This window comes from Folsomia candida, unplaced genomic scaffold (assembly GCF_002217175.1).
Source record: "Folsomia candida strain VU population unplaced genomic scaffold, ASM221717v1 Fcan01_Sc014, whole genome shotgun sequence".
NCBI lineage: Eukaryota > Metazoa > Arthropoda > Collembola > Entomobryomorpha > Isotomidae > Folsomia > Folsomia candida.
The window spans coordinates 4,313,761-4,325,643 of NW_019091206.1; the positions used below are offsets into that span (position 1 = coordinate 4,313,761).

General features: G+C 43.8%; 1 protein-coding gene across 1 annotated transcript; it reads left to right on the top strand.

Moving 5' to 3' along the window:
* Positions 1–861: 861 nt before the first annotated feature.
* LOC118437538 lies at positions 862–3,794 on the top strand. Its single transcript, XM_035856616.1, has one exon. The coding sequence runs from the start codon at positions 1,122–1,124 to the stop codon at positions 3,792–3,794; it is 2,673 nt and encodes an 890-aa protein (XP_035712509.1). The 5' UTR covers positions 862–1,121.
* The last annotated feature ends 8,089 nt before the right edge of the window (positions 3,795–11,883 follow it).

Genomic DNA, 11,883 nt, shown 5'->3' on the forward strand with positions numbered 1-11,883 from the left:
TTTTACATGAAAGACCATGTAAGCCTAGTTCATCTACTTGTGCGCCGCAAACACATTTATGAGGGAAACATAAATTTAACCCTAACCTCAAACCTATTGCAATCCTGAAGGAATTATCGTCTAAAAGTGTGCCTAAATTCCTCGATGGTAAAGCTTGCAACCATGCACCTGATTCTTTTGACCTTGATGCCAAAATCCTAGCAGTATTTATTGGGGTGGTGGATGATTCCAGGATACGTGAAGATACGTAATTGAAAATTGGACTTTCCCAGGATGATTGAAAAGAAGTAATTGTACTGCGAGGTAGTTCTTCACAACTAATTGACTTCCACAAGTCCTGCGCCTCGGTCACAAGTGAATCGGACAAAGCAGTGACATACGAGGGCAAAATTAAAGAAACCAAGTCAGTGGTGGCAAATGAAGATGCAAGGAAACATGGAGTTGCTAATGTTTTAGATTGTCTAATTCCTAAACCACCTAATTTAATTGGTAATGCAATTTCTTCTAAAGACAAAGGATTAATTTGGCAATTTGTAATTTGTTCTAAGGCATTATGGAGCAATGAATCAAACTCCTCTAGCAAATGTGGAGATTTAAAAATAGGGGCTGCCCTTAGTAGATAAACTAATCGTGGAATAGCTAGTGAATGTTTCAAGAGATAATACGCAATATGGCTTGGAATGGAATGCAATCGACCAGCCATGTTAGTAAAAGCGTGAATCTTTTTGCGGAAAACATGTTCCATTAAAATAATTATTTTATTTTTGACTCGCTCATTCTGCGTAACCGTATTACAATACAAGTTCCTAAGATACCAAGAGTCAAGCAATCGTGATTGAAAACTGCACTGATTCTTGTATCCATGGTTAAAAACAATATTATTTGACAATAAATCGTCGCCGAAGTGAACCGACCGATTACGATTTCATCATACTTGAAATCATTGACGAAATTATCCTGGACATCTTCTAGACTATTACACGAGATTCATTCAAGACGAGCGAATTTCGACGCATCATAAATCTCGACGAACCACTTTTCTATGGTCAGTGGACTGCTGATCTCCACTCGCTGTGCAAAGTACCCCCAGCCGAACGAAACCGACGCGGATTTCGACCACGATGCCACTCTTCAGCACTCTGCAGATATGGAAATATGTAAGGCCTCCCCCACCGCTAACATCTACCTCAGCTCCATCATCGTCATCCTCTCCACCACGACCATCATCATCGCCTCTGCCAGCCCCACCACCTACATCATCGCCTCTGCCAGCCCCACGACCCTCACCATCGCCTCTGCCAGCCCCACGACCATCATCATCGCCTCTGCCAGCCCCACCACCAACATCATCGCCTCTGCCAGCCCCACGACCATCATCATCGCCTCTGCCAGCCCCACCACCACCATCGCCCACCCAACCACTGCATCCCGGACCAGGAAAGAAGAAGAAGCAGAAGAAGAGGACGGACCCTCGAAAACTTCCTCCTCCCACATCCTCCCAACCACTCCCCCATACCACCGAGGGTTTGAATCCCGTTTTCGATGACCTTTTCTGCCCGGTTTCGGGCTGCCCGGGACCATCATCTACTGGAACAGATGAGTGGATAGAATGTTCTTCATGTCTTTTGTGGTATCACACCTCTTGTCTTTTTTTGCAGACCATTCCTGATGATGACTGGTTCTGCACAAACTGCCCCCAAACAGACCTCCAATTAGATCCCCAATTAAAATCATACATACCATCGCCAACAAGTCAGTCTTCTTTAGGCACACATAGTCAAATTACACAGTCAAGCCCCTGTACAAATCCACAATCACCAAAACCAATTTCTACATTAAGTACACCACTTTCAAATTTTATATCTAGTAAGGCAACATGTACATCTCTTACGTTAGAGTGGCTAAATAACAATATAGTACCAGGGGGTATAATTCAGAAAACAGTATTGCATGATAAATACAGGCAGGACTCCGTAGACATTTTCAAACCCTTTAACGATGCAGAAATGGGGAAATTGATAAAAAACTCATTTTCAAATATTAGGACGAAAAGACTTAGGACAGAACTTCATGGTGCTTCCAAATATCATTATGTAGGGATTCAGTTTAAATCAGACCACGTTCCAGAAACTGGTTTTGATTTCCAATCTATCATTTCCTCTCTTAGGCAAAATTGTCCAACTCTCAAACAATGTCCCAAGGCTTGTAGGATTCCTGTAGCCCAAGTTTTAAAATCCATCATAGATAAGTGTATAAGTGAAAACACACCAGAGGCATGGCATCTTCTTTTGACCTTCCCATATATTACATTGCAATGCGACTCAAAGGCAAATATCAAGAATGGTCAAAGCCTTAATAGCAAAATACGAAACAACTTATCTATCTTTGAATCTTTGGACAAAAATACATATCAGGATTATCTCATTACTCTTTCTTCAAAAAATTCAGTCCATGATAAATCAAAAAGCATCATTAACGAGATAGGGCCAAAGGTCATATCTAAAGTATCCGAGGGAAATATTCGTGGTGCAATTCGGCTTTTAACTTCAGATGATATTATCGCCCCGAATTCTTCAGAAACTCTGGAAACACTTGTAGAAAAGCACCCACCACAACCTTTAGATAATTTTACCGTTTTAGATGAGCCTAACATTCCACCTTTTACAACGACAGTAGAACAGGTTATATCAGCAATATTCTCATTTCCTAGTGGTTCAGCAGGTGGTTTAGATGCATTACGACCACAAGTTCTGAAAGATTTAGTTTCACAACATACTGGTGACGTAGGAACTCAATTGTTAGAATCTCTTACAAAATTTTGCAATTTTATGTTAGCAGGAAAAGTTCCTTTAGACATTTGTCCTTTCATTTACGGTGCAAGTCTTACGGCCCTTAAAAAGAAATCAGGTGGTATTAGACCTATAGCCGTAGGATGCACTTATCGTCGATTAGTTTCCAAAATTAGTGTCAAGGTCATGAATCATGTCTTTCAAGATTATTTTAGTCCAGTCCAAGTAGGTTTCAACGTTAAGAATGGGGCTGAAGCAGGAGCACATGCTGCACGTAGATTCTTTTCCTTTCCACATGAATCACCTACAGTCTTCCTTAAAATAGATTTCAAAAATGCTTTTAATATGGTAGATCGAGGGAAATTGCTTTCATCCGTTCACGAACTTGTACCAAGTTTGTATCCTTATATTAATCAGTGCTATAGATTCTCATCCAGCCTTGTCTGGAATTCTTCTTTAATTGAATCATGTAGAGGTGTTCAACAAGGAGATCCGTTAGGCCCACCACTTTTCTATTTAATCTTGCATCCAGTCATTTCAAATTTAGGGTCAGAATTTAATATGTGGTACTTAGATGATGGTACATTAGGTGGCAAGCCTACTACAGTTTTAGACGATTTCAAACATATTATCTCGTGTGCAAATGAAGTAGGTTTAGAATTGAACTTTGATAAATGTGAGGTTTCATTTTTAGGTCCTCAAACTAACACACAATGTATACTAGAATCTTTCCAATCAGTTGCACCAGGTATTTCATGTATGACTAAGGAAAATGCTGAACTTTTAGGTGCACCTTTAACATATGAATCCATTGAACACGTTTTCCGCAAAAAGATTAACGCATTTTCTAATATGGCAGGTCGATTAAACTCCATTCCCAACCATATTGCGTATTATCTCTTGAAACATTCTTTGGCGATTCCACGTTTAGTATACCTACTGAGGGCAGCCCCAATTTTTAAATCTCCTCACTTGCTAGAAAAAGTTCGATTCTTTGCTCCATAATGCTCTAGAGCAGATTACAAACGGCCAAATTAATCCTCTATCTCTAGAAGAAATTGCTTTGCCGATTAAATTAGGTGGTTTGGGAATTAGACGATCGAAGACGTTAGCAACTCCATGTTTCCTTGCATCTTCATTTGCCACTACAGATTTGGTTTCTTTAATTTTGCCCTCATATGTCACTGCTTTGTCCGATTCACTTGTGACCGAGGCGCAAGACTTGTGGAAGTCAATTAGTTGTGATGAACTACCTCGCAGTACAATTACTTCTTTTCAATCATCTTGGGAAATTCCAATTTTCAATCAAGTCTCTTCACGTATCCTGGAACTTTCCACCTCCCCAATAAATACTGCTAGGATTTTGGCATCTCGGTCAAAAGAGTCAGGTGCATGGTTGCAAGCTCTACCATCCAGGAATTTAGGCACACTTTTAGACGATAATTCCTTTAGGATTGCAATTGGTTTGAGGTTAGGTTTAAAATTGTGCTTCCCCCATAAATGTGTTTGTGGTACACAAATAGATGAACTAGGATTACATGGCCTTTCATGTGAAAAAAGTGCTGGCAGGCACTCTCGACATACACAATGTAACGATATTATAAAGAGAGCCTTAATTTCTGCAGACATACCAAGCATTAGGGAACCACTAGGTTGTAGTAGAATAGATGGCAAAAGACCGGATGGTCTAACATTAATACCATATAAATAAGGACGCTCTCTAATCTGGGACTTTACATGCACAGATACTTTTGCCCCTTCTTATATCTCACACACACTTAGACAAGCTGGCACTGCAGCCACATTAGCCGAAACTAAAAAACACAAACTTTACTCTGAACTTAAAACAAACTACATCTTTGTTCCGGTGGCCGTCGAGACATCAGGAGTATGGGGGATGGAAGGGTTGAAGTTCATCCAAGATGTTGGGAGGAGGATGAATGATGTCACTGGACCAATGTCAACAACATTTCTCATTCAACGGATCAGTTTGGCAGTTCAACACGGGAATGCAGCATCAATCATGGGAGCTGTTCCCAGTCAACGAGGATTAGAAGAATTATTTTATATTTTAAATGATAGGTCGTTTTATTTACAAAAATCATGTAAGGGGCCGAATGGTGATCTCGGACGCCTATCCGGATCAAGTAAAGGTTTTCCCAACCCACCAACATCGGGTTTTTCCTCTACTCCCCAAGCCACCTAAGTGTATTTCATAGTTTATCAATGTTTATGTTAATAAATCAACTTTTTAAATAATAAAAAAAAATATTATTTGACACTATCATTCTATACGTTTCTATGGGGCACCGCCCATAGAAACGATGTCAGTTAATCGTGGGTTAAAAACCTACTCCAAGCAACTTTGCGGGGCCTTTTAAGATGGCATTAATGCCATCCTGGTAGCTAATGGCAACACATTTATATAGGTGGAAAAGACCCCCACCGGCCAACCAAGTGGTTGGCCGATCATGCCCATCTTCGAACTCATCCTTACTTTTGACCCGAAGATCAAGTATATAAAATTTCGAGTTGATAGCTTGTGTTTAAAGAGAATTATCGTGCGTATAGACAGACGGACGGACAGACAGATATCCTGACAAATCTATAAGGCCATCTTAAAAGGCCTAAAAATTATTTTTAGGCCTTTTAAGATGGCCTTATAGATTAATTAATTATTAATTCGTGGGAACGAAATGTACGTGCACAGTTGGTTCCAAAAAAAGGTACCAGCAGGGTTTTCGAAAATTGAAGTTTTTTCATCGTCGAAGTAAGCATCGTGAAGACTATGAAGAGACGAAGTTGCAGTTGGCATGTAGATTATTACAAAAATTATCACATAGTGGCAGTAGTGATGGGTTCCCAAACGCTTCACTCTCTGATCGACAAGAGTTACATGAATTTAGGTCAACTTTTAATTTATTCATAAATTGCTACCAAACCCAGCCTTATATTTGCAGCTTTATAATTTTACGTGTTATTTTAACATACTTAATTGGCCCTGTGCCCGTTCCCATGATGTCGCAATCGAAAAACTGACCCAGATTCAAAATCAGCGACCAAAAAACTATAAGAATCGACATTTACCCAACCTCAACAACGTTGAAACAATTAATTATTAATGATGAATTATTTGTAACAATTGTAAACACGGAACATGTGAGGCCGCTTATTTCAGGTGCTATTAATATACATAGGCTATTAATAGCACCCTGTCATACATATGACTGGGTGCTATTTATAGCAGAACTTTTACCGGTGCTATTTATAGCAGAACTTTCACCGCCCTCCAGAGGGTATAAAAGGAGCTGCACCAGAAATTTTTGTCAGTCTGCGGGAGGCGCTCGTGGGGGACGGACGGCGCCCTGGGTGAGCTCCCCATTGTAGCCGCGCCCCTGGACCGCCCTGCCTCTCTGGGGAGTCGGGTCCACCCGTGGTTTGTCCCACAGCCCCGACTCTCTTCCCGTTGGAGGGGTGGTCCGGGGGAGCAACGCTGCAAGGGGAGAGCCTTACGGGAAGGTCCCCCCTCCAATGCTCCTCCCTCCCACCCAGCAGACTCACCGGGTAGGGAGCCGGCGGGGCTTGCCAAAAGTGCGGGTGGCGCTTGGCAAGTGAGAGGGGCTCTCTACCTCCAACCCTTGGGTGACCGGGCTCTTTAGCTTGCACTCCCCTTGGGGCCGGCCGGGTTCCCGAGTTCTAAGCCTTAATGGGGGCCGATTTACGGGTGCGCTCCCACCTCGTAAGGCGAGGGTCAGACGGGCCCCCTAGGGGAACGCGGTTGCAGAGGCGGTGACGTGGGCAGGGCTTTCCCGGTCGGTGGAGGTAGACCCCCCTTGCGCCTCAGGGCGCAAGTGGGGGCCCGCCCGCGTGGAGCACGAGGGAGCGACGTCCTCGTCGTGTGCTCTGGAAACGCCCTTCTTAGGGCGGCTAACAGCTCCCCCCTAATAAATGCATGGCATCGCGACAACCTTTGTCGCCATGACATCACTTCGCCATTTATCAGGCGATTTGCATAAGACTTCGACAGACTTCTTTTGGGTGTTATCTACATGTCTCAACGTCACATTCATCGCCACCGCCAAATTTCGTCGCCATGCCATAATTTCGCCATTTCTCGTCCGATTTCCATCAAACTTCGACAGAGACTTGTTTTTGGTGTTATCAACATGTCTCAAGGTCACATTCATCGCCACCGCCAAATTTCGTCGCCATGCCATAATTTCGCCATTTCTCGTCCGATTTCCATCAAACTTCGACAGAGACTTGTTTTTGGTGTTATCAACATGTCTCAAGGTCACACTCATCGCCACCACCTTGTTTTCGCCAAATTTTGTCGCCATGCCATAACTTCGCCATTTTTCGTCCGATTTCCATCAAACTTCGACAGAGACTTCTTTTTGGTGTTATCAACATGTCGCAAGGTCACACTCATCGCCACCACCTTGTTTTCGTCAAATTTCGTCGCCATGCCATAACTTCGCCATTTTTCGTCCGATTTCCATCAAACTTCTACAGAGACTTCTTATTGGTGTTATCGACATGTCGCAAGGTCACACCCGCCGCCACCTCCTTGTTTTCGTCAAATTTCGTCGCCATGCCATAATTTCGCCATTTCTCGGCCGATTTGCATCAAAATGAGCACAATGCTTCTTATTGGTGTTGTTGACATGTCGCAAGGTCCCAGTCATGATCATACCCATCCTCAAATTTGACAGGTACAGGAAGTCTATCCTTCAGACAAGCAACGTTAACCGGTGCACAACCGGCAATGTTGTGCAGATAAAGATCCATTGCCTCCTTAATCTGCCCTTGAATCACCACGGAAGTCTGATCCACCACGATGATTGAAAAATTGTCCGGGCTGTGCATATTGAGCAATTTGTACGAGTACTTCCTATTGATCATCAATGGACGATCCGGATAGCACCAGCCCAAATCCTTATCAAGCAACATTTCAGTAATCAGTCGTCGTTCCTAAAACAAGAAACTGTTTGTGCGACATACACTGGTTCCAAAATTTACCAGGGTTTTCGAAAATTGAAGTTTTTTAGGCGTCGAAGCAATTGTCGCAACCTTGTAATTATTACTAAAGTTGTCAAGCAACCGTGAATGGCCCCTTTGAAGTAAAGTATTGGGGGTCACATTTTAGTTCCTTAGTTACTCCTAAGGTCCTGAATTTTACTTAGTTACGTGTCTACATAAGGTTAACTCATTTGATGGTAAATTTTGTGACCGAGAGCTTGGGACGAGTTTGGGATTATTTTGGGGGAAAAATTTGTTGTTACGTGAAGGTAAGGGAATTTTAATGTAAATTTATAAAATAATGATGAAGATCAAGGCCGGTGGTGGATAAAATTAACGATCGTGGAGCAAATTTGATGTCATTTTTAGCATAATGGGGAGAAACTGTGCAATTTCGAACTGTCCAGACAGAAAAGGAAAGCCCTCTCACAAAGTTCACTCATTTCCAAATGCAAAACATGCACTTCTTCGGAGTATTTGGATTTCTCAAGCTATTGGGACGACGTCATCACTTAAACTTGACAAGTTTGGCGTTTGCAGCCGTCATTTCTCCTCAAATAATTATGTAGCAGGTTATGCCACCACAACCAAAAGTAAAGGTGGCGAAGACGATGTTCAAACAAATGGCGACGACGAGTTCGAGATTCCTCCCGATCAGCCGAAGCTGATTTGGAACTGATTAATTCCATCCTAAATTCATATGAACAGTGTAATTGTTGTGATATTTATGTTTGTCATTTGCTAATTATGATGTACGGTGTAATTGTTATGCATCTGTATAAAGTCGTGTTGTCAAAATTTTGACCACCACCGGCCTTGATCTTCATCATTATTTTATAAATTTACTTTCCCTTAACTACTTTCCCTACTTTCCCTTAAAATTCCCTTAACTTCACGTAACAACAAATTTTTCCCCCAAAATAATCCCAAACTCGTCCCAAGCTCTCGGTCACAAAATTTACCATCAAATGAGTTAACCTTATATAGACACGTAACTAAGTAAAATTTTTTACAGCTATTTACATTTATTTTTATTAGAAACAATCAAATAAAGCTTGAACTAAAAAGTCCATACACCACCGATAGCGGGGGCGATGACGAAAGACACAAAAAATTGAGGTCAATGTCGAACCTAAATTATCACAACCCTACAACTCGAACTGCTATCCATCCCAATTTTTCTGGAGTAAATGACGAGGACGATGATGAAGCCAATCGAGAAGAAATAATCGACCAAGAGATCGAAACTGACCACTGCCCGATTCCAACATGTCCGGGAGCAAGTACCGTTACAGGAGATCACTGGATACTATGCGACCAATGCTCAAAGTGGTATCATCTGAAATGTGTTGCACTAATTGTCGTTCCAGATGAAGATTGGTTTTGCCCAGGATGCGTCACTCTCCTCACACAAACACAATTCATACCCACTTCATCTTGTCATCTTACAACGTCTGGGTTAAGTAAGAAAGAAATAGCAGCAGCAGCAAAGCAGTGGATACAGCAATCCCTAGTTTCTGTCGACCCCAATACACAAACAAAAATACAAATCAGCAAGACCGAAATATTTGCTCAATATTCCACATTTATAATCGAGTCCGGAAATCCAGGAGTTACTCAAGCCACCTTGGGGAAATTTATTAAATCTGCATTTCCCAGCATTAAAACACGTCGCATAGGCTCGAGGGGCAATTCTCACAACTTATATGAGGGCATCCAGTGGAAAGATGCGCCGACGCCAGAACCCCAGCAACAAGCTGGAATGAATTTAGGTGACATCCTTGCCGGCCTCAAGACGACCACACCCACTTTGCGGAGGGTACCTCGAGGTGCTAGGATGGCTGTCGCCAACTGCCTTACCAAACTTTTAAAGGAGGTTGTCGAGTCTGGTGAGGAAGATAGTTGGAGAAAGCTTCTCCTATTTACATATGCCACACTTGCCGTCCCCGAGAAAGCCGACAAAGTCAAGAATTTGACCACTTGGGTCAAGAATCGTACTGCTGAATGGGACTCCAATTTCTTCATCCCACAATTGCGTCCGCCTCGGCCATCAGCGACTAAATCGACAAATGATGCAACCGCAAAGAAAGTGGAGGCCAAACTTGCGGATGGCGATATTCGCGGAGCAATTCGTCTTGCATGTTCCGATGACACCATTGCCCCCAATGATGACATTACTCTATCTGCCTTGCTCACTAAACACCCACCTCACCCACAACCAACCAATTTCCCGTCACCACCAGAGGATCTTTTAGTAATGCCAGTACTTGAGGACGAGGTGCTGAAAGCTATCTCAACTTTCCCTCCAGGATCGGCAGGTGGTCTTGACGGAATGCGGCCTCAGATTCTGAAGGACCTATGCAGTCAAGGAAATGGTGATGACCTCAAAGAAGCCATCTGTGCCTTCCTCAACTTGATTCTCAACGGTGGAATCCCTCAAAATATCTGCCCATTGTTCTACGGGGCGTCGCTCGCGGCGTTAAAGAAGAAGTCAGGGGGAATTAGACCCATTGCCGTTGGTAATTCGTGGCGTCGCCTTGCAGCCAAAGTAGTTCTGTCTCGGATCACCCCTCAACTGATTAACCACTTTTCTCCACATCAATTAGGAGTGGGCATCAAAAACGGTGCAGAAATTGGCGCACACACAGCTCGGGTCTACTATAACCACACCCATCACACCCCTAAAGCTTTCTTGAAAATTGACTTCAGGAACGCGTTCAACGAGATACGTCGGGACACTCTTCTCCGCGCTGTTCGGGATCATTTTCCCTCAATTTTTCCATTTATATCTCAGTGTTACGCCAACCCGTCTTCACTCTTCTATGGCACCATACCACTTCCGTCTCTGCTAGGCTGCCATCAAGGAGATCCATTGGGCCCCTCCCTCTTTTCTCTCGTGATTCACCCCATCATCGCAGCTTTAGACACTGAGCTTAACGTGTGGTATCTCGACGATGGAACTTTTGCAGACACTCCGGAGAAAGTGTTGATAGCACTTGAGACCATTGCAAGGATGGGTGAAGAAGTCGGACTTCACTTGAATCGTGACAAATGTGAATTGGGGATTTTGGGGGCGGACTGCGACACCGCTAACGACATATTCCTCCAATTCCAGCAAGCTGCTCCCGGTATTCAATTGATGTCCCCCGACACCGCAATGCTTCTCGGCGCCCCTCTCACCAACGAGTCGATGGAGATGATTTTGACAACCAAAACTGAACAGTTGAGAGCTTTCTCCGAACGTCTCTTCAAGATTTCCTCTCACTCAGCTTTCTTTCTCCTTCGCGCTTCGATTTCCATTCCTCGTCTCATTTATTTTCTCCGCTGCGCCCCTACATGGAGAAAGTTAAACGCTCTCAGTAATTATGATGCTATTCTAAAGAACACGCTGGAGGCGATCCTAAATTGTTCTCTTTCTGATGCTGCTTGGATTCAGTCATCTTTACCCGTGAAGGAAGGCGGCCTGGGAGTTAGACATGCTTTGGATGTGGCGATACCATGCTTTCTTGCGTCCGTCCACAGCGTCTTACCCCACATGGAACGTCTCCTTCCGGTTTATTTACACGGTACTGATATCGCCATGCAAGAAGGAGAGGATGAATGGTCTGCCTTTGGACCCGCGGAACTGCCTCCCGAAACCGTCAGAGGAGTCCAGACTGCATGGGAGCGTCCAATTCTGGACATTATTTTGTCCCAGCTCTTGATGGACGCTACAACTCCTGAAGACACCGCCCGCCATCATGCACTACGTGACAAATATGCTGGCGCCTGGCTCAACGCCCTCCCGTCACCTCAACTTGGGACCCATCTCCCTGACGAATCATTCCGTATCGCCATTTCCCTTCGACTTGGCTGTGATATTTGTCAACCCCACATTTGCCCCTGCGGAGCACAAGTCACTTCGCGTGGCTATCACGGGCTCAGTTGCCGACGATGTGCTGGTAGGTGGTCCCGCCACGGCGCGGCCAACGATGTGATTGCAAGGGCGCTCCGTTCCGCCGAAGTACCCTGCATTCTTGAGCCGACCGGATGCTCCAATCAAGATGGGAAACACCCAGACGGTTTGACACTC

Bases quoted from the DNA above. Each gene is read 5' to 3' on its own strand.
- LOC118437538 (XM_035856616.1), top strand. From the start codon at position 1,122: ATGCCACTCTTCAGCACTCTGCAGATATGGAAATATGTAAGGCCTCCC.